The sequence below is a fragment of the Durio zibethinus genome, chromosome 24 (assembly GCF_047325235.1).
Source record: "Durio zibethinus cultivar Kanyao isolate XHJ-2024 chromosome 24, ASM4732523v1, whole genome shotgun sequence".
In the NCBI taxonomy this organism is placed as follows: Eukaryota; Viridiplantae; Streptophyta; class Magnoliopsida; order Malvales; family Malvaceae; genus Durio; species Durio zibethinus.
The window spans coordinates 1,722,967-1,750,130 of record NC_143185.1 but is presented as its reverse complement, the minus strand read 5'-3'; the positions used below and the strand labels follow the sequence as shown (position 1 = coordinate 1,750,130).

General features: G+C 33.3%; 4 protein-coding genes and 1 pseudogene across 5 annotated transcripts; 3 read left to right on the top strand and 2 right to left on the bottom strand.

The window, feature by feature from the left end:
- Positions 1–1,749: 1,749 nt before the first annotated feature.
- On the top strand, positions 1,750–6,205 carry LOC111316624 (pescadillo homolog). The gene is made up of 13 exons (XM_022918649.2): positions 1,750–1,837; positions 1,944–2,029; positions 2,631–2,879; positions 2,966–3,091; positions 3,217–3,301; positions 3,415–3,525; positions 3,870–3,963; positions 4,116–4,378; positions 4,558–4,665; positions 4,755–4,876; positions 5,147–5,366; positions 5,504–5,707; positions 5,933–6,205. The coding sequence occupies exons 1-13, from the start codon at positions 1,808–1,810 to the stop codon at positions 6,041–6,043; spliced, it is 1,809 nt and encodes a 602-aa protein (XP_022774384.2). The 5' UTR covers positions 1,750–1,807; the 3' UTR covers positions 6,044–6,205.
- Positions 6,206–7,025: 820 nt separating this feature from the next.
- Positions 7,026–7,699, top strand: LOC111316623 (small ribosomal subunit protein eS17-like). Its single transcript, XM_022918648.2, has one exon. The coding sequence runs from the start codon at positions 7,093–7,095 to the stop codon at positions 7,516–7,518; it is 426 nt and encodes a 141-aa protein (XP_022774383.1). The 5' UTR covers positions 7,026–7,092; the 3' UTR covers positions 7,519–7,699.
- Positions 7,700–8,168: 469 nt separating this feature from the next.
- LOC111316622 (uncharacterized) lies at positions 8,169–13,947 on the bottom strand. Its single transcript, XM_022918646.2, has 9 exons — positions 13,833–13,947; positions 13,186–13,431; positions 10,916–13,093; positions 10,660–10,812; positions 10,443–10,574; positions 9,557–10,240; positions 9,324–9,449; positions 9,109–9,240; positions 8,169–9,020 (listed from the first exon to the last, which is right to left on the bottom strand). The coding sequence occupies exons 2-9, from the start codon at positions 13,249–13,251 to the stop codon at positions 8,409–8,411; spliced, it is 4,083 nt and encodes a 1,360-aa protein (XP_022774381.2). The 5' UTR covers positions 13,252–13,431; positions 13,833–13,947; the 3' UTR covers positions 8,169–8,408.
- Positions 13,948–18,029: 4,082 nt separating this feature from the next.
- Positions 18,030–19,228, top strand: LOC111315916 (cyclin-dependent protein kinase inhibitor SMR6-like). Its single transcript, XM_022917939.2, has one exon. The coding sequence runs from the start codon at positions 18,364–18,366 to the stop codon at positions 18,685–18,687; it is 324 nt and encodes a 107-aa protein (XP_022773674.1). The 5' UTR covers positions 18,030–18,363; the 3' UTR covers positions 18,688–19,228.
- A 4,692-nt stretch (positions 19,229–23,920) lies between these two features.
- LOC111317329 (uncharacterized) lies at positions 23,921–26,585 on the bottom strand (annotated as a pseudogene). The gene is made up of 3 exons (XR_016333424.1): positions 25,977–26,585; positions 25,643–25,774; positions 23,921–25,404 (listed from the first exon to the last, which is right to left on the bottom strand). The product of XR_016333424.1 is annotated as an uncharacterized LOC111317329 (transcript).
- Between the last annotated feature and the right edge of the window lie 579 nt (positions 26,586–27,164).

Below are 27,164 nucleotides of genomic sequence, written 5' to 3'. Positions count from 1 at the left end.
GTGGTATCAGAGCCAAGGTTATGGTGGATTTGAGAAGTCACGGGTTTGAGTCTCAGTGGTGTTACTGGGGGAGATTGTTGGTAGATTGGAGATTGGTCGCATCCATTAACTCCATGTACTTGAACACTGGTATTAAAAAAGATTATTAGTAAATCGAAAGTTGACTGCATTTATCAACTCCACGTATTTGAACATTGATATTAAAAGGTTTGATTTGAATGCAACGAGTATATGATAATATGTAAAAATAAAAACATCTAAGTGGGTGATGTGTTGAGTTAATCTGAAGTGTAACTTTGAGAGAGCACTGAGACAACCTAAGTGGTAATGTTAAGTGCTGTGGCCTGCCCTAAAAAGGCACTAGAGATATGAAGTTGTCTGGCCCAAAAGAGGTGTTGATAGGACTTACTCACACAGGAGAGCTGAAGTGAGATTTGATCATAACTCACAAATAAACAGGGGAGATTGTTGGGATATAGTTCACATGTGAGTAAAAAATTTCACATCATTAGAAAATTTGAATGAAATGTCCTATATATGCATAAAGGACCCAATAACCTAATAACTTAAGATTTTATGCTCAAGTAGTGATCAACATGTATGTATGAGCTCTCTAGTGTGCTCTCATGAGCTTCAAATGTGGTTTTTCTTCCAAACAATCTGCACAATGTCCAAAAGGAAAAACAATTCACTTTCATTATTTCTTTCTCATTGAAACATTGAAGCAAATTGTTTTTTAAGCATGGCTACTTAGTACTTACAGTTTGATCCCCTGAAGCTGTTAAAACGTGGTACCTTCCTCCAAGAAATATCAAAATATTAGCACAAAAAAAAGATGAAGCATAGAAAATTTTGCATGGTAATGATCTCTTCACATTTTTTCAGTTATACCAAAGCCAGACTTACACAAGTATCGACAATCCAAAATTTCTCTATTCTTGTTGATTATGTTCAAAAGTTTAGGATCAACCATCCTTTGATAGTTTTTTCTAACCAATAATTTTCAATCCAATCATTTGCACCATCCCCGAATCTAAACACTAAGGGTGAATAAAAAAATCCAAAAAATCAAAAATCGATTCAAATTTATAATATTTGGTTTAATTTGAATTGGATTTTTTTATTTAATTTGAATTTAATTTAAATATTAAATAAATATATTAATTTCAGATTAAAAAATAAAAAATAAAACAATCAAATCAAATCGAATCGAATTATATATTTTTAATCATTTTTATATATTTTTTAAAATCTTTATAAAAATAGAAGTAATTATTTTATATCTAAAACTATTTAAATATATTAAAATAATATATAAAAATGAAAAAAAATTTAAAAATCAATAAATGAATATGTAAAATTTGATTCAAATTATATAAAAAATTGATTCAAATTTTAAAAAATTTATGATATTACACATTATTTATAAAACTTAAATTAAATTTGATCATATTCGAATCATTATCATTCCTCGTAAACGGTGAACCCAAAAGTGATGGTCCTAAGATTTGTATTTACGGATTAACAGGGTATTAATATTAATGGTAGGAAAAAAAAAAAAAAAACACTCAAAGGATGAGCACTCGTTCGAAAGGGTGGATTTTTTAAAACTATTCGCCCACATAGTTGCAATATTCGCAAACCAAACCCAAAAGCCCATGAAAAGAGATCCGACCCGGACCCATAAACGTTTCAATTTTTTAAACCCGATCCTATATTAGCTTAAACCCTAATTCGAGTATTTTCTCCGCCCTTATGCGCCTCTTCCTTGCTTCACTTTCTCACTTTCTCTTCCTCTTTACAAACCATGGGGAAGCCGAAACACTACCGACCTCCGGCAAGTTCTTTTCTTTAAAACGTTAAATTTCTAATTCGCAACTCAAATTTTTAATGTTGCCGTCTTTTTGGGGATTTTTTTCACAAATTATGGTGAAATTTTACAGGGAAAGAAAAAGGAAGGAAATGCTGCGAGATATGTAACTAGATCACAAGCGATAAAAATCCTTCAAGTTAGCCTCTCAGATTTCAGGTTCATCTTTTCTTTCTCATTTTATTATTTATTTATTTATTTAATTTTTTTTACTTCAACATGAATTAATTACTATGTTTTAATGTATGTTATATTTTGGCTATTTGCTTATTTTTAATTGAATATGATTTTGCTTTTTATCAAAATTTGAGTGAATCTGACAATTCATGTATTTATATTTTATAAAATATTAATAATTTATTTATTCATGTTATGTTTTATACAAAAATTATGTGTCACAATTCGTGTCAACACAAAAACATGAAATACAATTTTTTTTTGTTTTGTTAAACCTATTTATGAGTTTCGCTAAAATTTTAAATCGTGTCATTTTGTACTTTCTATTCATATCGTTTTCATATCGCATCACCTTGTGGTGTTTTAGGTTGCTAGGTCTAAATTTGAAGGAGTAGTAAGTGAATATCAAAAAGCGTTAATCAAATGAAATCTAAATTAATTTATTTTTTTAATTTTTAGTGACAAATACTTGTAAAAATGGAGAAGTTTTTGCAGTTATTTTGATAGTGCATGTTACTTTGTGTTCAAATAGAAAGAATGTTGGCTTTGTTCATTTTTTTCCCTAATGGATTTGATATTGCAGGAAATTATGCATTCATAAAGGAGTATTTCCAAGGGAGCCAAAGAAGAAGGTGAAAGGCAACCATCATACTTACTATCACTTGAAGGATGTTATGTACATTCTTCATGATCCCTTACTCGAGAAGTTTAGGGAAATTAGGGCATATCAAAAGAAGATAAAGAAAGCTAAGGCAAAAAAGAATGATGAGTTAGCAAGGCTTCTTCTATCTCGTGCACCTTCATACAAGCTCGATATGGTCATCCGGGATAGGTTTGTTAAACAATGTGTACTTCTCATTTTCTGTTGTTGAGAATTGTAGGAATTACTGATTATCTAAGCTATTTTCGGGATTTTAGGTATCCAACATTTGTTGATGCACTTAGAGATTTGGATGACCCTCTTACAATGATACACCTGTTTGCAATGTTGCCTGCTATTGATAGGCTGAAAATTGAAGCCAAGCGCATTCATAATTGTCGAAGGTTGGTTGGTTTTTTTTTTTTTTTTTATTATTATTTTGTTAAATAAGAAAATGAGAAGAGAGAGATTTATAGGTTCCTTTATTCTAGCATCTCATCAGTTGCATCTTTTTATGGTCCGTTGTCAGGTTGTGTCATGAATGGCAAGCCTACATTTCTCGTACTCATAAATTACGGAAGGTTTTTGTAGCTGTAAAGGGTGTATATTACCAGGTACTACAACCTTATTTTGTTGTTAATTGTTATAGTTCCTGCTGGTTACAATGCTGTTTTTGTTACTGTTGCTATTATGCATGTTGCTTAAGATTACTCTCTTTCCTGTGCAGGCTGAGGTTGATGGTCAAAAAATCACATGGTTAGCGCCACATGCACGGCAACAAGTATTGACTGATGATGTTGACTTCAATGTCATGTTAACATTTTTGGAATTTTATGAGGTTACATCTCTCTCTCCCATGTATGCTAGTTTGTGCATGCCGATGAAGAATCTTTTTCATTAATGATGACCATCATAGATTGAATGGAAGAAGGTGTCTCAGAATGTCTGAGAAACATGGGCAAAATAAGCTCAAGTCGAACATAAATAGATGAGCCATTTTTTAAAATTTAAATTAACTATCAATTTTACTCCTCATATTTTCCATCAATGTTGCCTTACTACTTTCTCAATTAAGTTTTTGTCAATTTTTTTGAGCTAATTTATCTCCTGATACTTTGTTATCTGATAGTTACTTCAATTGATTGGCTTTATTTCTTTTTCATATAAATATTTTGGGTGCAGGCGCTTCTTGGCTTTGTCAATTTTCAACTTTATCATTCTATAAATGTAAAGTATCCTCCTATTCTTGATCCTCGGTTGGAAGCTCTGGCAGCAGGTTTGCATTATTGCTTACATTTTGTAATGAAACATACAGAGTTCTTTTCAGGGTTATTTGCAATTTTTCTTGGTGACTATGAACAATTCTTAAAAATTTCTTCCTCTTGCCTCTCTATGATAATATCAATTTTGCATTTCTTAATGCCACAGATCTATATGCATTGTCAAGGTATTTTGATGCAAATTACAGAGCCTCTGTACGAGAACCTCAAGTTGCTGGTTCATCTAGATCAGAGCAAGAGCTGGAGGAGTCTGACTTAAGACTTGCTCAACTTCAGCATCAACTGCCTGCCAATGAACCTGGTGCACTGATGCACCTTGTTCAAGACGCAGCTAGTGAAATTGAAGAAGATGAAGCTACAAGGGAATGCAAAAAACTTTTTCAAAATAAGAAAATTTTCTTGAGTCGTGAGGTGAGATTAATTGTTCCTGGCTGAAGTTTTATATCAAGTCAGTGTAGGTTTGCTGTTCTGTTTCATTAAATAATTTTTTTCAATTCGATGAGTATGGCTATAACAGTACAACAAGTGGCTTCCATTTCTTTATATCAGTTGATTTGTGTTGGAGTAGTTCCTAATTCTTATATGGTCAGGTTCCAAGAGAGTCTTTGCTTTTTGTCATTCCTGCTTTTGGAGGTATTGTTTCTTGGGAAGGAGATGGAGCTCCTTATGCTGAAGCTGATGATAGCATTACTCATCAGGTGCGCCGATAAATGGGCCACACGTGAGATTTGCATGCACCAATGAATTTTGATTTTAGGGAATTCCATTTTTTTTTTTGTTTGTGTAGATTGTTGACAGACCAACCCAGGGTCATGTATACCTTTCAAGAGAATATATTCAACCGCAGTGGGTTTATGACTGTGTAAATGCACGAATAATCTTGCCAACTGAGCCATATACGGTTGGGAGGTAAATTTTGGGAACTTACTCTTGAATTCTCTGTTTGATCTCTTAGTGTTGAACTTCATTGCTTTTGCTATGATAAAATAAACAACATTCAATTCTCATTTTCTAATAGATTGCATGTGAATCATAGTTCAGGAAGATTAACTTGATATAATTTGGAGTATGTGTACGCTATGGAATCAAAATGAATCATTTAATTGTAATTGAAGAAGGAATATTGTCTTGCTATGTCAACTCCATCAGCATTTGATATTGCTGTCTTCCTGCCAATAGGGATCCTCCTCCACATCTGTCTCCTTTTGTTGATGATGAGGCTGAAGGTTACATTCCTGATTATGCCAAGACCATTAAACAACTACAGGCTGCTGCAAAAAGAGATGTTCAACCTTTGCCTGGTACTGAAAATGATGACTTGGATAACTCTGAAAATATGTTGGCTGAAGGGTATATCAGTAGAACAAAGGCTATGGAAGCTGCTGAGAAGAAGCAACAGGTATGTAACTGGAGTTTTGAACTTATGACAATTCAAGACGCAATAGAGTTTCAAAATTTATATTTCTTCTGCTTGGGAAGATTCTAAGATATTCATGGTAACCTGAACTGACCACACAAGTTTTTGATTGGATGCAGATGATGCTTCTTGAGAAACAGTATCATGATGATTTGAAAATGGAACTTCAGGTTGTCTCAAGTATAAATAAGCAGAGCCCTGCAAAGGACATGGAGTCAAAGGAAGAATCTCTTCCTGATGTGGAACAAAGTGCCATTGGTACTGAGGATCCGTCAAGGCTCATGATGTCACGGAAAAAGAGGGGGCTTGCTATAGCCATCGAGGTAACCTTGATGGCCTTGTTATCATAGCTTTTGTCATGAACACCCAATTTTCCCTGTTGTCATAGTTTCATTTCGGTCAGCCAAGTTTGATCAATTGGAAAGTCTGCCAGCATAGATTTGTTTGACATGGATTCCATAATAGTAGTTTCTAGTAAACAATATCTTTGCACATCATTATTGGAATTTCATCTTTGGTGTGACTTGAATGTATTTCTCTTTGATCAGATGAGCAAGCAACGGAAGAAGGACCACGTCGAAAAACTCAAGGAGCGAAAGAGGAATATTGAAGCAGCCCATAAATCCGAGAAGAAGCATAAAAAGGCTCAACTTTATTGATCTTTGTAATATTGTTTGGTTACAGAGCTAGTTAAAGTTGCAAGTGGTTGTAAGTTGAAAATTGCCAATTAATTTTGTGAATTGGATAAAATTTTGCGAAGTTATGAATGATTCGCTATTTAGATTTAATATATATAAAAAACTCAGTTCATATCTCTATAACCCTCATCTTGATACTCGCAAAAGCGGGGAGCCTTGTGTATAGGGGAGAGGAAGAAAACAACTGCTCGCCCTGCTAGGGCCTGCTGGAAGCCCCATGAAGAACTTGTTTGCTTTTACACCAATCACCATCACCCCATTCGCAGTAATTATTGTAGAACTGCATCCATACACAATCGAAAAGTTCTGTTGATGAGGGTTGCTCTGCAGCGCATCTCTTAGGGGTGACTCCAAAGGGTTAATACAGATAAAATCAGATTTAATTTGATATTTTCGGAGAATGCATAATATTAAGAATTTTTAAAATTTAATTCGAATTTGAATTAATTATACAAATGATGCTAAGCCAAATCAAATTTTAACAGTTTGATTTGATTTATTTATTTTTAATTTTTAATTTTTAAATTTTTATATATTATTTTTAATATATTTAAATATAAAATAATTATTTTATTTTATAAAACTAATAAAAATATATAATTCTTTCTTTAAACTTACAAGTATAACTCGTAGGCAAGTTTGAATAGATTTTTGAGCTTGAAGTAGATCTAACTTGACCCGAAGTTATTAGTATTTTGTCAAAAAATTAATATAATTTATTTAAATTTTAATTAAAATTACTTTTAAAATTATTAAACTATTAATATAAAAACATTTTTATTTCTTCAAGCTAACCCATAAACACTTTTACATTGGCATTGAGATAGGCCCAAGAATTCCTAGTTGGGCTCAATCAAACCCAAATTATAAAGTTGAGCCTAAAGCCTCAGGCCCAACCCAAAATCTTCTAATACATATATATAAACCCTACTCCACAAACAAAAAAACCCTAACCTAATATTTCTCTTTAGACACGGCAGCCAACCACTCAGCCTCCACTGATCCAAACCATGGGCCGCGTCCGTACCAAGACAGTGAAGAAATCGTCCCGTCAGGTGATCGAGCGGTACTACTCAAAGATGACCCTCGATTTCCACACGAACAAGAAGATCATCGAAGAAGTTGCTATAATCCCATCCAAGAGGCTCCGCAACAAGATCGCCGGCTTCTCGACCCACCTGATGAAGCGCATCCAGAAGGGTCCCGTACGTGGTATTTCTCTCAAGCTTCAAGAAGAGGAGCGAGAGCGTCGCATGGATTTCGTCCCCGATGAATCGGCTATCAAGGTCGACCAAATTGAAGTTGATGAGGAAACTCTTGATATGCTTTCGGTTCTTGGGATGGCTGATATCCCTGGGCTTGTTCCCGCTGCTGTTCCTGTTCCAGTTCCTCAAATCGGCTTCGGCCGCGGTGGTGGACCCGGGAGGAGGTTTTGAGTGATGGGTATTTGATGGGTTCTTAATCTCAAGTTATGTTTTTTTTTCTGGGTAGTGTCTTTGATTGTGTTTTTTGTTGGAACAATGTTAGTTCTTATGTTAAATGGTACTGAGATTAATTAAGTGTGATTTGAACTTTGTTTTTGAAGGTATTTGAAATGGGTACGTTTAGTTGTTGGCATGGTTGATTCTCATTTATTCTATATATTTTTTTCTTTGAATAGCATTTTGGATCTAAGCTGATGTTCAGCTGATGGTTGATTGAAATGGGGAATTTGAGATTAAGGCCCTATTTGGCATTCTGATATCTGGTTATAAGATTTTTGTTTTCAGTCACAATTTCTTGTTCTGCAATTTTCAATGGCAATTGCTAGTAAGAAACTGAAAAAAATTTATCTTTGCTTTTTCAAGTTGAAGTGAGATATGGTTCAATTCCCAGGGCTGTAGTCTCTGTGCTGTGGCAATGGCACCTATCAAAATGTAGGATTGAATTCATTGTATTCTGTGATCATGGTTGGATATTACATATGGATAAATACTGTAAAAACGCAAACCAGTTTGGTTTCCTTACAGCAGCTTGTGGATTTCTCGATTGATTGGATTAGTGTTGGAGCTTGTAACATTGGAAATCTGCAACTGGAAAGCGTCTTAAGAATTTTGTATGTACGTGATTATAGCATGCTCAAAAAATTTGCAAAAACACTCCATTTGACAATCAATTGTCCAAGTATTTTATACAAAAAAAATGAAACTGATCTTTCAATTTGCAGAAACCCACACCAAGACTAAAAAAATAGTATGATCAGAAACTATTTGACAGAAAGCAAAGCCCATACACAACATCTAAGAAAATGTGATTCTTTACTGACTGAACTGGGGATCGATCATCTTCATTTCTCACTTCCCTTTGGTGATATTGGTTTTGATTCTTTTGAATGAGAAGATTTACCAGTAATTGCTTTCTTCACCTTGGAAATTGAATGCTTGACTTTCGATCCAACACCTGATAGCATGTTATGAGATTTCTTATGTGGTTTAGTGTCGGTATCTCTAGGTGCTTCTACCAACACGGGAGCATCCGAGCCAGAGTCTGTCTTATTATTTCGTTCATCTCCTTCCTCTCCATCCGTTTTTGCTTCTTTAACTTGAATGGTTTCCGCTTCTTCCTTGCTTACTGTTAGTTCCCTCTCTTCAACGACACCTTCAGCCACGTGCATTTTTTCTCTTGTGGATCTTTGGAGTAGGTCAGACAATGACAACTTAACCGAATCCACTGGTGCAGGTTCCTGGGTTATTTCCACACCTGAATTATCTGTCATTTTCTTTTCTCCAAGATCAACAGCTCCTGAACAAATCTCTCGTGCTTTTCCAGGTTCCAAGTCTCCTACTTGAGGTTTCTCTGAGGTTTCTAAAGCTCTATCCTGCTGTTCTGTTGGAAATTGTTCCTTGCCAATTGAACTTGTTGACCTGCTGCTTTCAGTGGGGTCTGCTTCTCCTGGAATCTGTTTGCCAAATATTACATTAGTCATATGTCCAAGCTAGATTCCTGATATAAAATGAAAGATTGCTCTTACTAGACTGCATTCTCACCTCTTCCCTTACAATTGTGGCTTCTTTCATGCCAACTAAAGCTTGTTCTAGATCCTTGACAGTTTTATCTTCAGCAACGATCTCTTTCTCGATATTTTCGTTTGCCCCATGCTTTACAGTTTCCACAGAGAGCTGTTTGTAAACTAAGAGTCAATATCAAAAGAGAGAGGCAAGAAAAGAACAAGAGGAATAAAGATGAGTGCTTGTATACTGACCACTTCATTTTGAATTTCGTATCTTGGGATTTTCAAGGTTTCATTTGTCCTGTCTCCAGTATGATCATCTTTTAGCTCATTTTCTTTGATGCCATCTTCAAAATGAGAAACTGAGTCGTCCTTATTCTGTCATGTTGGCTCCCAAAGTTAGAAGTTGTTGAGTTCATAAATTAATGATTACAGCAAAAAAAGAATGCATGAAATTATTAAGGTTTGAATTAGTTCTGTCTAACCTCTGTTGGTGGAGCCTGAACAGCAATAGTTTCTTGCTCCACAACACCTTTTAGCTCCTTGTTTTCTTCCTTTTCCAAGCATATCTCTTCTCCTGTCTTTGTATCAGAAGAAACTTTATCTAGAGTTTCCAGTTCCTTCAGTTCCTTTTCTTCAACTGCATCCACTTTAGTTGTAACTCCATGTTCTTCATCAGAAGGCAATTTGGATAATGAAGCTGGAGATGGCTCCTCTGGTTTCTTCACTAGAAGAATTTGAGCAGCACCAGTTTCATCTTTTTCTTGAGTCACTTGCAAAGTTTCCCTAGTGGAGCTCTCGACTTGGTCAGATGACGATGCCTTAGTTGAATCTTCCACTGACATAGACTCCTTGGTTATTTCTTCACCTGAATTTTCTGTCGTTTTTTCTCCAGCATGTTCAAGTACTTTTGGATAAATCTCTTTGACATCTCCAACTTCAGCAATCTGTGAGGACTCTGTAACTCTGTCCTTCAATTCTATTGGAACATGTTCCTTGCCAATTGGACTCGAAATCTCAGTTATCTCAATGGGATCAAATTCCCTTGGAATCTGCTTATCAGATGCTATATTAGTTGTTTCTTCTGATTGCTGACTATCATCAATTTTCTCATTACCTTCTGCAATGTCCTTGGTGCCTTCTGCCTGTGATAATGCTATGCTTGATTCCTGGTAAAAGATGAAATATAGAGCTGCTCAGTATGATTATTTCTATCAGTTATTTTCCTTACTTTATGATGTTTAGACTTCATTTGTGGCTACTAGAATGATTGAGAGACCTGATGAATAGAAATATAAAATAATGAGAAAAAAAAAAAACATAATTCAAGCTTCAAGAATTTCTTCAAGCTTGGCCTAAACATAGTCTGACCTCTTCCGTTACTGTTGCGGTTTCAATCCTGGCAACTGATGCTTGGCCTGGATCCTCAACAGTTCGATCTTCGAAAACGATCTGCTTTTCAATTATCTCATTCTCACTGGTCTTTTGAGCTTCCTCAACGAGCTGTAATAGATTAAAGCTTCAATGTTAGATATAGAGAAAGGAAGAGAAGAATAAGATGAATAAAGTTAAGTTTCTGTTTCCTGGCCTCTTCAATTTGACATGTGGTTTCTAATGCTTCATTTGTCTTGTCTTCAATCAGTTGATCCTTTAGCTCGTTTTCTCCAGAGTCACCTTTTGTCAGCTCTTCCGAGTGGGGAGTTGAATAAAATGTTTCAGTAACTTCCTTGTCCTCCATGACCTGCCATTTTTGCGCCATTAGGTAATAGTTGTCAAGATAGAAACAAGAGTGAATATACGGAAATACATGAAATTATTAAAGGTTTTAGGCTAGTGTTGCTTACCTCTTCTTTTGAAACTTCATTCAGGATGATTTGATTTCCTTCATTTGTTTTCTCACACTGATTTTCTTCACCCCCGGTCTCATCTCCTCCTTTGACATGTTCCTCCTTGATTGCAGCATCTTCTGATTCAATAAATAATTCATTGTCTAAAGCCTTTTCAAGTGTCTCCATTTTGACATTTGAGGCTTCCTCAATCTCTCTTTTATGTTCAGGAATCTTCTCTGAACTTTCATCTTCTTGCAATTTTGTTTCCTTTGTTTCATTTTCTTGGACCTCAGAAGGCAATATAGAGGTTGTAACATGAAGTTGATCTGCTGGCTTCTCTCCTGGGAGAGTCTGAGCTGCAGTATCTCCTATGGCACCTTGAAGCTCTCTTGGACATTCTGATTGTGGGCTTGTCTCATCTTCCAGTGTTTCTGCTTCTTTTATTTTCTTTTCTTCTCTTAAAGTTCCATGTCCCTGTGATTCTTCTCCTATAATCAGACTAGCAATAGTTTCACTTTCCAACACAGCTTGGGGCCCCCTTGTGTCATCCTTTTCAGAGCGTATCTCTTCTACCGTCTTTGCTCCATCAGAATCTTCGTTTTGAATTTCTTCTTCCTTTACTTTCTCTTCTTCAGCCTTGTCAACTTCGTTGACAGTTTCATGCTTATGCTCATCGGATGGCAATGTGACAACAGGGTTTGGAATTTCCTGAGTTCTTTCCTTTTCTGGCATCTCCACTTCCTTCACTTTCTCCTCTTCTACCCCAATAACATTGGCTGTAGTTCCATGCTCTAGGTTCTCAGTAGGCATTGCAGATGATGAAGTTAAAGATTGCTCATTTGGTTCCTCAGCCTGAGCAGCAGCAACAGTTTCATCTTTCATAGCACCTTCAAGCTCCTGAAGCTCTACTCTGTCCAAGCATATCTCTGCTGTTTTCTTTGCATCAGGAGAATCTTCTGAAATCTGGTCTGCAATTTCTGCTTCCTTTATTTTCTCTTCTTCTGTCTTCTCAACAGTGCTTATATTTTCTCCCTTTGATTCCTTGGAAAGCAAGTCGGAGCTTGTTGTCCCCTCGTCTGGTTTATTCGCTGAGAGAGTCTGCTCACCAGTTATTTCATCTCCTGTAACAACATCTACCTTTGTGGTCACTTCTTCCTTTGTTTTGTCATATTCTATCTCCTCGCTTATGGCTCCAGTTCCATGCTCCCTTTCCTCGGAAGGCAATGTGGTCTGAATTGGCTCTTCTAGTTCCTCTTTTGGAAGACCCTGATCAACATTTTTTTCTTCTTCTGAGACAACCTTAGACACTTCCTTTTCCAAGCATACCTCTTCTGTTGTCTTTGAAGAATCTTCTAGACTCTTATGTTTTGTTTCAGCATCCTTCTGTATCTTTCCTTCTATCTTCTCAATTGGGAGTACAGTTCTTATCTCTTCGTCCTCAGAAGGTGTGGAGGCAGAAGTTTGAAGTTGCTCCTCTGGTTTCTCTTCTGGGAGACTTTTGTGGGAGCTAATATCATCTTCCACAATAGTTTCAACTCTTTGAGGTAAGTAATTGGATGATGTTTCTGGTACACCTTTGGTTTCTTCGACTTCATTCGCTTCCAGTTCTTCTGCTGTTAAGCTTTCCTTGGTTTCTGCATCTTGTTCAATGCCCTTGTCTTCAAAAACATGATCTCCATCCACAGGTGATTCAATTTTCCTCGGTTCATCCGCATTCAAAGTTGGACTTTTCTCAGCTTCATCAATTTGATCTCTGGATATGTACACTGCATCAGGATCTCTCTTGATTACCTCAGCTTCATCCTTGTCTACAGTTTCCACATTTAGAATCTGCTTTTCCACTTCTTCATTGTCATCAGTTGGGGCTTTAGGTGCCAAGTCGGGTGATATTTCTTTTAGTTGCGTCTCTTTAATCTCATTAGTTTCTATGTTCTTCTTCATTGAGCTGATATTCGATGTATTCGAAAGCTCCTCATTCACCTCAGTGTCGTTTAAGCTTGTCTCTTCTCTCAGTTTTGCCCCAGATTCAATATTATTATCCTCTTGACACCGTTTTGATTTATCGACAATGTCCTCCTTAATTTTTTCTTCTGATTCTCCGTGTTCACCAGGCACACTTAAAGGGACCTCTGATTTGTTTGCTTCTATCTGTTCCTTGAGACATTCAGGTGAGACTGAACTATAGTCTTCCACCTGTTAAAAAATAGTTGAAATGTTTAAGAACTGAAGAAAAACGGAGCAACAGATTAAAAAAAAAAAAAGCTATTATGAATTACTGAGATGACCTTATTAATTGTTTCATCTCCTTTTGATACTGGATGAAGTTCATTTGTGCAATTTTTTTCCTCCATGGCTTTGTTGAATGGACTATGCTCTGGAGTCTTATCGATAAGCCGTTTTCCTAAAACCTTTCTACAACCGATGATGCTATTCGAATTTGTTGACAGTTAAAAGCTAAATCTTGGCTGGCATCAGTGAAGCACAAGCAACTGGTCTCATGAATCTTGTGTATCACTTCATCGGATTTATTCCTTACAGATCAAAAGAAAATAGTAAGTAAAGATGCTAAATCTAATGTTTATCTTGAAAATCAACTAGTTTTTTAAAAAGGAAAATGGGATCTAAAGCTATTGCTATATCGAAAAAGCAAAGAAAAGACCAGATCACCTCTTCTTTTAGTCTGTATGTCAATTAAAAAAGGAGATCACCTAGACTTATATGTTTCATCAGGAAAGAATAACAAAAGATCTCAGAGATCATCCAGTTTCAAGTGTTTCAAGAACATTGAAAAGCGCTATTTAAAGATGAAACCTGATGCATGATCACCTTTTTGTGTTCTGAAATTGCAGTATCCTACTTGACAGTCAAGTATGCTATGCAGAAATAAACACAAAGCAAAGTACACGCAATAGAGGAAAGGAAAGAAGTATACCACTAAAGAAATAGGTTCTGGAATGATTTCTGCTTCAGTTGCCATCTTTTCATGCTTGAATTCAAATTTGAAAATACCAAAGAATCTGCTTATGATTTGAAACTTTGATAACTGTGAAGTAGTGGTGGATTGTTAGATATCTATATTAATCTGCTGATATAAAGTTAGAGACATTGTTTAAAGTAGGCTATTAGCTGACAAATGCCACTTGCTATGTGCTAATACACATGCTGAGTTAGCCATATATGTAAATTGGCCCTACTGATTGGTCACTCACATGCATTGGGTCCTTGGGATGGCCGATACAGCTCTGTTGAACATGCAAAATATTATCTTTGGGTTAGATCAAATGGCTCAGAAAGAAACTGTCAAACCCTTTTAACAGTTGCCTTTTTTTTTTGTCTGAAGCCTATGTGATGATCAGCTGTCTTGTGGGGTTCCAACACCTTTTGTAAATACAAATTGGGACCAGTTCTTAACAACTAACCTTAAAGTCGTGTCCATAACACAGTTAACTCTCCTTTTTCTTTACTTTGCCATTTCCTTTTTGGCCAGCCGTGTTCAATACAACAGAAAAACACCACCAGGCTGTAAAAAAATCTGCATCAAGCTAGGTCTCGTTAGAGTCTTTCCAGGGGAATTTTTTAAACAAAATTCTCAAGCAACGAGATAGATTGGATTGTTCTAGAAGTTCAAAATCAAGACAAAAGGTTATATTGATTTGCTGCAAAACTAAATTAAAGTCCATTCTCCCATAGCAGTGGAGTGAGATTGAAGCAGAAGCTGCAAAACTAAATCAAGACAAAAGCTAGCTTGGAGCATGTTTTCATGCAAATAATAATCTAAAAATTTGTTGCCTCTATATAAAGCATAACATAATATTGATATCAAGGTTTTCTAATTTACCTACTTGAAACAAAGAAAGATATCAATTTACTTCTTTTCGGTTTAAAAGTAAAAAAAATATAGTAAATGTTGAAATTTAAACTTCAATATGTGTGAATTAACTAAAATAAAAAAACAGCTTAAAAAGAAGAAAATCTTCAATATCGATAGTGGTTGTAAAACAGTAACTTTTTCATGAAGAATTTTTGAAGATTATATTAACTCATGATGACAATGATAATAATGATTTTTAAGAATTTTCAAACCTAAATCTTATCTGAAGAAAGCATAGGAAGAATCTTCAAATATATTTTAATACTATAATTGTCTTATATATAATATGTATACATATATATATATACAGTCATAGTTGGCTACTTTGGTTAGGCCCAATCATATGGTGCCCAAGGAATCTGTCTCACTAACTACGGACTTCCAATAATAATAATATTTTGATGGAAAAAAAAAAGGGTGCTCTTGTCTAAGTATTGGTTGAAATTTTGATCCAAAGATAAGTATGTTTTGACGGTAATGGCAATGCAATTTGTAAAGAAAGGATGTTGAAATTGAAATGTCCATGAAAAGAACATTAAAGGGACAGCTTGCTTGATATGCCATGCCTCAATTATTATTATTATTATTATCATGCATGTGGTTCTAAATAATTTGAGGTTTGAAGCTTGAAAAAGTCCAAACTATTGAGTCAAAATTATTGGTCCAATTTAAGTCATGTAGGCAAAGTAATGTTCAAAAGTCTTTCTAAGTCTATCATTAAAGAGCAAATTGATGTATACGAAAAAAGTAAAATAAAATTTAGAATTTAGGTCCATTGATTTTGGAGAGATTCGTATTTAATTTATGTGATATAATTTTTTTTAATTTGAAATTCTCATAATTTTATCTAATAAAAAGTATCTTATAAATTTGGATTAAATTTTTTATACCATAATAGATTTGTAAAATATTTCAATGTGAGATTTAAGTTTTATAAACTCTTTTGTTAAAACTTAACATTTTTATTAAACCCAACATAATTATTTGTGAGAATTTACACTCAACTTATAAAATATTATCTGTTTCGATAGTAAAATCTTACAATTTTATTTCATAAAAAATTTTTCATAAATTTAAATTTCAACTTTATATATTATAACAATTATTTTAATATCTCTATATGAAATTAAAGTGTCATAAATTTATTCAATTATTTTAAAAATATAATATTTAATAAATTTAAAATTTAAAATTTAATAATTACGATATTTTGTTCTGTTATCACAATAAAAACTCTTAAAAAAGAAAAAAAATTAGTGAAATACAGGACTTTTCGATAGTCACATCGGCTTCCCATTTGATTAAAGAGAATTCCTAGCTGGCAGTTTACAAGTAGATCGAGTTTTAAATTATCTGTGTATAATTGTTTCATACATGTCACTATTTGAATTTTCAAATAAATATGTGTTAAAGTTAACAAACAGATCAAACATAAAATTATTGTCTTTGTCTCCCCGCCCCCAATGTGGATAAACAAAGATACCACCAACTTGGGTTTTGCCTTTTGAGCTAATATAAAGTTTTTTACGTAATAAAAATAATTAACAAAATAATTGAGAAATTTTTTGAACTTCATTATTATTGCAAAGGAGATAGGATCATGAATCCATATTTTTATGATAAATTACACGTTTAATCATCTGATTTTAAGTTTTTTTTTTTCTTGTCACGAAGAGTGTGTTGTTTTGCTCATGTTTTGTTGCACATTGGCTGGTTTTATCCACCAATATGAATTCTGGGCAAACCATGAACTTGGTTGGCCATGTCACTGTTCAAGGACCATAGATAATGGACGGCTCTTTCTTGGGTCCAACTTGATGTGAACTGCTCTTTGGTCTTCGGCTTCCATATCTCATTTGTCCAAACCCTTGATAAAAGGGCTTTGGTTTTAACCCAATTTTGAACCAAAATGGTATATGAATGAAAATGGAACAAACCTTTTATGACATTGTCTCTTTAATTTGAACTTGTCCAAAAACAATGGCTAATAATCTTGGAAAATAAAAGTGTTGGTGTCAAGCTGCCTGTGGGGGTAAATATCTGAACACACAAGTGAAGGAGGTCATTCAATGATAAAGGTTAGAAGTTTATCCGATGTTTGTGTTCCGACGTTCAAATATCAATCAAAGAATGAGAAGAAGACAAAAGTAAAATGTAGATATAAAAATAGGTGCTTTAATTAGTTTAATGGCATCTAAAAAGAGATACTTATATCTATGCGATGGAGATTTTGGACCTAAGTAACTCGAGCTCAAAGTAATAAGGTTAGATTTAATGTTATTAGTCCAAGTCGAGTTGATAATCAATAACTCAATCGAATAGTTATAAATTAATATTTTCATGTAGTATTAGATAATCAACTAAAATAATTGAGCTTATGTGAAGCTTAAAAATTAAAGTTGGCTCAACACGTTAACTCAACTAAATTAACTAAATTACCGTTGACTAATAGGTGGATGGTTCTAACAAAAAGCCTAAAATTATTAATGAAAATCAAATAGGGGACCCAAATGAGAAGACAAGCATGTGATTACAACCTCAAAGAATATGGGGTGTGGCTACCTGTCTGAAGATGTAGATGGAGCCATGTCAGCTAACTTGTTTGTTTTTGGATAGATGGTCAAGGCACGCTGTGGCTGGGGCTGGGGATGGCGATGCCGTCCATTGGCCAAGTGCCATCCCTGACCACCAAAGGGCAAGAGGGACCAAGCCAAAGTCGTCATTTTTGTGAGCATGCATGCTTCATATACCATAAATATGAAATATGTGACAACTTAGAACCTTCCTTTTGTCTTTGTATTGTTTCCACAACAAACATTCAACACCCTCCAAATTTTGTTCATTTGGCTATTTGTTTTAAAACCCGATCTTCTTGACATAAGTGATATTAAATTCGAATTATATCGATAATTTTTTATTTATGTTAATATCAAATATATGATCTTACATTTGTAAAATATGAAATATTTTATTATAATGTTCGAAATTGAATAAAATTTGATAGCATTTTTTTTTACGATATTAATAGTATAATGTAAAGAGAATTATTGAAATGAATTAAGAAGAAAGGAGTAAAGAGGATTGTGCCCTCCTAAAAATCAATAATGTTAAAACAAAGTGCAAAATCGGAAACTAGAACAAATCTTGGCGGGAAAAAAAGCCGTTGCTCATTAGACTACCAAATTAAAGGCGCCAAAAAATTTTTGTTTACTCGGTTTTCCTGCCCGTAAACTTCCGGGCAGCCACCTTTGTCTCTTAAAAGAACAGCTTCTCTTTCTTATTTTTCCCTCAAAAACTCTCTTTTCCCCTCATTCAAAACTCTCTCCTTTTCTTTTATTCCATTCTCTCTCTGTTTCTTCGTGTGTTTTGATTCCTTTGGTAAAAAAAATCTCATCTTTTTCTCTTCTTTGTTTTCATTTTCTGGCTGATTTTAGCCAAAGGCAACAGTTTTCCATGCTCTGGCTCTGCTTACTTTCACTTGGATTGATCTGTTTTTGTTCTGTTTTGAGCCATTCTCATAAAAAACTAACCATTTTCTCACTTGGGTTGTTTTGATTTTGCTTCGAAACCCCTTATTCTGTTCTGATTACAAATGGGGTTCTCCAAAAAACCACAAGTAGATGGAGTATTAGACTCTGAAGGGAAGAAATGGGTGATAGCCGGAATCCTCATAAGAACTTCGTTGAAGCCAATAAACACGAAACCAAGAGGAAAAGAAAGTGAAGAAGATGAAGATGAAGCTTGTTCAACAACTCCAACTTCAAAAGAAGCAAGAATACCAAGCAAATTACCTTGTCCTCCAGCTCCAATAAAGCGTAGGCCTCCCTTAAGATGTCACTATAATGGAGTTAGGGAGTTCTTCACTCCTCCTGATTTGGAAACAGTATTCAAGCCCCATGTTGAGAGAGCAAATTGAGTTTGAAATTAGTTCTTGTTAGAGTAAAAGTTTGAGTTTTAGGTTAGGAGGTTTTGTTGTGCTTTTTTATGGGTCTTTTTGCATTAGTAACTCTTTCTCTAAGCCAAAATAGTGGAGAGGAGTTGAAGGTGTACAAACATATGATATTTTTAGCAAATGAATAGTGTAGTTTAGTTTAGTTCAGTTCAGTTGAAGTTTTTTTTTTTTTTTCTTTTGATAATACTACTGGCTAGTAGTTCATCCTTCATACTCTATCTCTGACTTGGTGCTTGTAATGGCTTGTACTGGAATGGTTTGGATTATGTAGCTTCTTGTACTGTTTTAGATGCTTGAATTGAAGCTTGAAGATTACAAGATTGATGGTAATATTCAAATGAAAAGTTTTGTTTTTTGGTTAAAATTATTGGAGGTTTTGGTTTGGTGATTCAAGTTTAGCTAGAGAATCTTGTACTAGTTTTTGCAGGTTCAGCCACTGACCAGTGACCACAGTTGCCTACAAAATTCATCACAAACTGCTCTAGTTTTTGGTCCATCAAATTCTTTGCTATATTTTCTGCTCAGGGCAGGCTCTCTCAGTAAATGATTGACAGAGATATTTGCAGTAAATTAATGTCAAGGGATCCTTGTTTCAATCTAGCACTTCTTTCAATTTTCTTTCAACTCTCTTTTTGTGACTCCACACAAATATACACACGTGTAGACTAGTTCATAGGGTTTTGTAGCATACCCAAATCCAAAAGCTCTCAACATATTGTAAAGTAAATCTTTTACATGGCTGAGAACAATGCTGCACTAATGTTTCAACCATAAATAATTTTGAGATCGACTGTGACCAATCCCTCTATTTTCCTAATCTTTTATGTTATGTTAAAATTAAATATGATAATTTATATATTCGTGTAATGTAATATATTAATAATTTATATATTTTTATTATATTTTATAATTCATATTAATATAAAATATATTTTTTTAATTTTATTAAATTTATTTATAATTTTTATTAAAATTTTAAATCATCTAATTTTTGTGTTATATTAATATATCATATTTAAAATTCTAGATATAGTCAAAATCATCTTTAATCTTCCTTCCTAAATGCCCCACTTAACCTGACCCACCACTCCTTCCTTTGAACTCCATGGCAAAACCCAAGTTGCTGCTTTCTCTGACTATAAAAGGACAAAGTAATATTGAGTGGTAGATTAGAATCCAATGTGGGGTTTTTGTTTTTTTGACAACGAGAAGCTCTTTTAGCTCTTTAGGCCTTGATTATATCAGTCTACAAAAATAATATTGAAACTTTAAATTTATATATTTCCAGCTAATGAAGTCTTTGTCTCCATGGTATAGCAAAGGCATAAATCTTTAGACCATTAGGTTTTCAACTTGGTTGACTATATTTCTAATGTTTACCATTGAAAATTTGTGCTTTCCAGTTTTGGACGAGTTAAAAAAAAAAAAAAGAAAAACACCATGGAATCCAATGCAGGACTTGAAGAGGGTGTCAGTATTTTTCAAAGCACTTGATGGCTGGTGCAGCTTGTGAACTTAGGGTTTTATTATTTCAAAGCTGATGTGTAAATGGTGGATAAGATTTTCAGTAATGCTTATCTTACAATAAAAAAAAATTTATATTGCTAATAAAGTTGACGAATATAATTAAGGTTTAAGATTTGAATGTAAAATATTTAAATTTAAATTTTTATAATTTTTTATTATAAATGATTTATAAATTTAAAAATTTTTTTAAAAATAATACATAAATATTTTTTATGAATTGACGAGTTCCGTTAACGTCGAAAATAGGACAATCTACCCTACTCTTGATAATAAAAAATCATCTATATTTGTTTACAAATGGAGTAGACAGGATATCCTGTGAATGGTCAAGGGATTTGTCTAAAAGATTATAACGGAGCGGGGACTCGGATTTGCCTCCATGATCAAGGGTTTTCTTTGCATATTAAACAAAGGTTTTTCTAGGGATTAGCTGCCTTTATGAAGTAAAGCTTGCAAAAAAATTTTAAGGTATTAACTTTGTCAGATTCTAACACTACAGTTTTCACCCTGACTGTGTAAATAAATATCATATGAACTTAGCTTGTCTGAACTAGGTTTCTTTTAATTAATTACTTACGGCTTTTCCAGTTGTCCAGACATAGGAAGCAACAGATTTTATCTGGCATGATTCTATTTGGATGGACAATTAATTAAAAATAATAATAATAATTATAAAAATAAATTATTATAATTATAATTAAAAAAATTTTTAAATAAAAAATTTATATTAAATAAATTTTAATAAAATTAATATTTAAATTCAACTTATAATTCAATCGTATCATATTAAAAATGTAATAAAATCCAAACATAGCCTAACTCTATTTCCTCGTGCTGTGTACATACACTTTAACACCTGTGAACTCAACTGCTCTTTCACACAAAAAATTCACTTAAATCTTTAATCAGCTGTAGAATCCAAGGTTTTCTAAGGCTGTCCTTTTGTTCTTTATGACAATCCAAAATTCAAAAGAAAAGTGGAATTTTTTTTTTTTTTTTGCCTTGCTATAGTTTAAAGAAAGGGCGGTTTAATACAAAAGAATAAGGAATTGTTTGAGTAATGAAAATAACTGCTCCTGTCTCATATTGTTCATCTCAAATGGACTCATTTATCACTTAATTAAAGCTAGCTAAGATCCAGGTGAATGACTTCTGCTTGTCCGGCTTCCAATCCTTCTCCAATCCTTCTCACCAAATTTTCTTGCCTGTGGGGACCAAATACACACAAACCAAACTTGATAAAAATTAGAAGTGTTCATTCGGTTAATTTAGTTAATTTTGAATCGAATTATATTATATTATATTATTTAATTAATTAAATTTAATTCGATCAGTTCAATTAATTTTTTGATTAACTGAATAATAAATATATTTAAGTTAAATTATATTTTAAACTCTTAAATTTCTCATATTTTAAACAAATTAAATAAAAATATCTAACAAAATATTCAAATATCAAAATATTATATTAAAAATTTTAATAAGTTATAAAATTAAATTATTTATTTCACGTATTTTTTATTTTATATTTGGATTACGTTATATTTCGGTTAAATTTTTGGTTAATTCGATTTTTGAACCGAATTAATCAAAAATCAAAATTTTTTTAAAATTATTTTTGTTAATCGATCAAAATTGATTCGATGACCGACTGATTAATTGAATTAAATCGATTCAGTTGATTAATTCGGTTAAAATCAAATTATGCACACCCCTAATTAAGACATTAAGATTAGTATTTTTAGTTTCAATTTATTACTCAATTTAATATCTTCTATTTCATGATCCATCAACCAAACTGCCATAATTATGACCTCAAATAAAAGAGCTAGATTGACCAAATTCACCTGAATAAATAAAGTATTTGTCACCATATAACGGTGTTTATTAATGCTAAAACTATAAATTAATATTGGGATAGGGATATAAATCCAAGGACTATCTTTCTTCAAACTTAGCTCTTCAAGTTTGAAAGGGTTTAGTTAATATCAAACCTAGGGCACACTAATTCTATGTGTGTTTCTCTTTTAACTTGGAATTGTTTAGCACTAGTTGGAGAATTATTGTTCCATTGAATACAATAAGTAGCAAGTTGAAATACTCAAAATCATTGGGCATCACTTTCTCCCACAAGATTATTGTTCCAAACATGTTTCATAGTTATGTCCAATGAAATTCTACAAGTAAATAAGAATCTTGTTTTTCTTTATATAATAAACCATGGCTAAAATATGAGAGTTGCAAACCTTGTGGACTAAAAGAAAAGTACTAAACAAAAGAATATATTGTGGGAATACAAAAAGGGAAGGAAAAAAAAATCGTTATCCTTTATAAAAGGACGAAGTTTAGTTAGCTAGGGAATCATTAATTTTTTTCAACCAATTTGACCTACTAATTTGTGTGGTTCAAAGACTTATAATTCATTTGAATGGCAAATGAAAAATATTTTTTTAATATCGTTGCATGATTTTATCATAAAAAGACTTACATAAAATTTTATAATTAAAAATTTATAAGAAATTTCATGGTTAAAGTTTGTAAAATTTTTTATTAGAAATTAGTAAATAAAAATTTTAATAAAAAATTCAAATTGACAAATTTATAAAATTCAATATAAAGATCAATTATATGTAAAAAAAATTATTAAAAAAATTATTTATAATTTAAATTTGATTAATATTTATTTAATGATAAAAAATTTATGAATATTTTTATTTAAAATATTTATTTAATAAATATATCAAAATTTATTAAAAAAATTTTTAAAATTTATATAATGAAAATTTTTAATCTATTAATTTTAATTTTTAATTTTAATTTTTATCTACTCATTTTTAATAAAAGATTTCACAAATTTTATTTATAGAATTTTAGGTAACTTTTTTCCTAGCTTTTATCATTGAATCTTACAGATAAAATCTATGTTTTTTTTCCCAACTGAAAAAAAAAATCCCCGTAAAAATAACTTTAACCCTATTGACTTTAATTGCAAATTACTGACTCCTTTACACACTTTACAAGATTTTGAAAATTAATGTAGAAAGAGAAGAAGAGTGGTCCGGAAAAAAGTTTAGAAAAAAGGTAGAATCCAATGTAAAAAAAGTGTTATAGGGTAGACATGTATACATGGGCAGACCTAGGAATCCTAAGAACAAAGAAGATTCTAAAAGCCATACAAAAACAAAATAAATTATTGTTGACAGCAGTAGTATCCTTGTTATTTGACAGACCAATTGTCAACTTTCTTTTACGGTTTGACGCGGTTTTGATTTCCTTTTGTTTTGTCCCTTCCGTTGGGGTCAGCCCGGAGTTTTTGTTTGGCGGGAAAATTGACTTAATGTACAAATTTTCGGGTTTTTTTCCCGCCAAAAGATTAAAGAATTTAGCCCGGGGCGGCTGGGCCTTTTATCCTGATACGAATCTGGGTAGTGTTTAAGGCGGCTGCCAATGTTATGGGCTAAATCAGTGGGTCCGCTGGGTTTTCAATCCAAACCACAGTGGTCAACAAGGTATCTAGTTATCATTTTCTTTTTTTAACATTAGCCAATATCATACAATAAAATCTTGCCTAATTTCTCTTTCATGACCCATCTTCTTTTTTCATAGAAATTTCATGCTTCGAATACCTAGCAATCTAAAATATGACAAATGACACAACATAAAAATAATATAAAAAAAAGATAACATGATTTAAAATTTTAATAAAAATTATACAAATTTAACAAAATAAAAAACGTATATGTATGTAACTTTTGTATAAAACACAATATAAATACACAAATTATCAGTATTTTACACGATACAAATACATGTATTATCCTGGAATCACATACGTGCATGCATGCATACAAATATTAATTTGTGTGTGGAAGAGTATGCACCTAAAAAGGGCAATTTGCATGTACAGATGCTTCCTCCTTGGAAACCTATGTGTACCTCTACGTTGATGCGCCACTTGAGCTTATTTGCACGCCCAGACTGTAGCTGCGAGAGGAAGTTTGGATCAGTTCAGCACAAAAGCAAATCATACCACCATTTATTAAAAGACCAATAACAAGTATGTCAAATCTCATTGTAATCCTGCCAGCCAACCGGCTAACTCCAAAATCAGACTCATAACGTCCAAGTTCCAGAACATTGTGTGGCTTTGACAGACAACAATCCCTTGTGTTCTCCGGATTAAGTACCTTTTTTTCATTAAAGTTTGCAGTTAGGTAAGAAGGCAAACATTGAACTAAAATGCTCTTGATCTTCAATTTGCAAGTCTGAACAGAATTAAGGCGTGTCAACAAGTATGAAGCAAAATGTGCATGCATAATACCCGGCATGGCAAGTGTATCATACCAATGAATAGATATGTAGCACTGCTTCATGCCGAAATAGACTCAATCCACATCCAGAAGTCACCAACATTGAGACTACCAAAATCGTCAAGCATCCCTTTCAACAGAAAAAAAGCAGCTGGAGGAAAAGCAATAAGCCCTAAAAACAGATTGCAAATTATCCTCGAAGAACTTCTCAAACTACCAGCTCTAATATCAAGCTTTAAAGGTCGAGCCAACAAACACATTGGGACCATCAATAAAGCACCAATTTCTGCGGTAGCAAAATTAATAACTGACATAAGCCCCAAACCAATGAACACTGATGAGATAGTTACCGATTTCACAAGAGCCCATTCTTTTTCGTGAGATGCTCTAGCACAAGATAAAGGAGAAGCTAGAACTGAGTACAGGGTGAGAAGGCTGAGCATTGAAAGCAAAACCCAGATCATGAAGCTGGCTGTTGGGCAGCAATCAGGTATTTGGCAGATGAAACATTGAAGTAATGAAACAATAGCACCCCATAAGCGAACAGCAGAAACTAATTTGCCGAATTAAGACAACTCCATGATCTGATAGTGATAGCATGCTCATCAGTATTAGTGATTGCAGATGTTGTGGAGTTATCACTTTTTGAACAGTTGCCCAAACTACTTGCATCAACATAGAGAGAAGCCATTACCATTGGAAGTGGTGCCATGAGAATTGCAAATGCAATCATGTAAACCCTACTGACACAAACTAACTAGGAGATGTTAAAAGGTATAAGAAAAATGATTGGTGAAACTTCTCAAGGAGGTTATTTACTGATCGTATAGCTCCTTCAATCAACCTGCACCAAGCAACATGAAATTCTTCAGAAAAACAAAAGTTAAAAACAAAGTTATATATAATGATCTACAAATTCTGAAACCTAACTAGAGGCAAAGACCAGTCTATAGAATTTCTTAACTACAATCATTCGCATCACTTGGAGTTCAAAATTTCTGGATAACCTCTATTGAAAACTACTTACTGATGAGAACTACAATAATAAATGGAAATGGAAAGCAATGGGAAAGAACACTTACCGGCCACCTCTTGGAAGAATGTCATTGCGCCAGACTTCTATCTGATGAAAATTTACATAAAATCTCTAATGTGACTACATCAACTTGGTAGTCACGGAAAGCACCATGTGGGTCTTTTGGTACACCTAGAGCCTAACAAAACAAAAGCAATATATGGATAGAGAGAGAAAGTAAACATCTGCTCAATGAACAAAGACAAACACAAATTTGCAATTCCTTAAATTTTCCTTCATCCATTTGATAAAATTGGAAGTAGAATTGTGACAAATATGAACCAAAAATAAGGAAAACAATGGATAAAATCAGAGAAAACCAAATAAGAACAGTATTCTACCTGATAATACAATGAACTTGCAAGTGTAGCAGTGCCTTCAATATACTCTGTTGCAGGGATGCCAAATTTCCATTCAGGATTTAAGCTTTTAGCTACTTTTCCCAGAGATTCAAAGATTTCACCCAAAATTTTGAGCCAACTGGAGTTAAGAAGGGACCACAATTTATCCACCTTTACATGCAAACCTTGCCTCTTTGCACCCCCAAATAATTTACAACATTGATGAGGTCCAAATTTGGCATCTGTCCGTTAGATGCCTAAGCATAAATGCTGATAGTGTCTTCAAATTGTTCACTTTGATCTCTGACCTTCTGGACCAGAGCAGCCGCCATAGTCCCAGCAGATCTAAAACTATTGGAGAATTTACTTCCAGCAATAGACTTAACTTTCAACTCATAAAGCTTATTAATATCTGGACACATCTAAGCATTTAGAGTACTCAGGCTGCTAAATTTAGGAGTCTGATAATCTCTTAACAAAGCACCAACTGCTGCATATTCTCCACATCATGAATCAGCAACAAGCTACATAATATCTCTAGCTAAGCCATGTAACTTGAGTGAGCAAGGAAAATATTGAGTATGCAAAGCCTACAGTTAAAGCCACAAATCAAACATAAAGAACACAGAGCCAACAAAATAAAACACTGTCATGATATAAAAGATGGACTTATATCAGCTTTTTCTTTCCGTGGATGCATCGAACCATTCCATTTTGTCATTTTTGCATCCAACTAAACAGTTAAGTTCACTCAACTTCACTTCAATACAGCTAAATTGTTTAAACTGAAACAGAAAGCAAGGAAAATGGAGAGGGAACCTGGCATGAGGACATTTTCGGAAATGTAAGTGTTTTTAACAATAACAGGTAAGAAACTAGTGTTAATCTGAAACATAACATAATCACCTCACATAAATATAAAGTAGTCCGATTTAAAATTTTAATAATAATTATATATAAATTTAATAAAATTATAAAAAATTATTTTATATTTTTATGTTAATATAAATTAAAATATATAATTTTTATATAAAATATAATATACAAAATTTAATATTTTACATTAAATACGTACGATCATCATGTAATGGCAAAACCCCAGCACTGCAGCAAACGACACTGAAATAAACATCAAAAGATTCAAAACGACAAACCATTAATAATAACTGATTTAAAACAAAAATGAAA

Bases quoted from the DNA above. Each gene is read 5' to 3' on its own strand.
- LOC111315916 (XM_022917939.2), top strand. From the start codon at position 18,364: ATGGGGTTCTCCAAAAAACCACAAGTAGATGGAGTATTAGACTCTGAA.
- LOC111316623 (XM_022918648.2), top strand. From the start codon at position 7,093: ATGGGCCGCGTCCGTACCAAGACAGTGAAGAAATCGTCCCGTCAGGTG.
- LOC111316624 (XM_022918649.2), top strand. From the start codon at position 1,808: ATGGGGAAGCCGAAACACTACCGACCTCCG. The intron at 4,877-5,146 runs GTAAATTTTGGG...TCCTGCCAATAG, and splicing joins GAGCCATATACGGTTGGGAG to GGATCCTCCTCCACATCTGT. The intron at 5,708-5,932 runs GTAACCTTGATG...CTCTTTGATCAG, and splicing joins GGCTTGCTATAGCCATCGAG to ATGAGCAAGCAACGGAAGAA.
- LOC111316622 (XM_022918646.2), bottom strand. From the start codon at position 13,251: ATGGAGGAAAAAAATTGCACAAATGAACTTCATCCAGTATCAAAAGGA. The intron at 10,813-10,915 runs GTAAGCAACACT...CAAAAATGGCAG, and splicing joins ATGAAGTTTCAAAAGAAGAG to GTCATGGAGGACAAGGAAGT. The intron at 10,241-10,442 runs GTCAGACTATGT...ATCTTTTACCAG, and splicing joins CCGCAACAGTAACGGAAGAG to GAATCAAGCATAGCATTATC.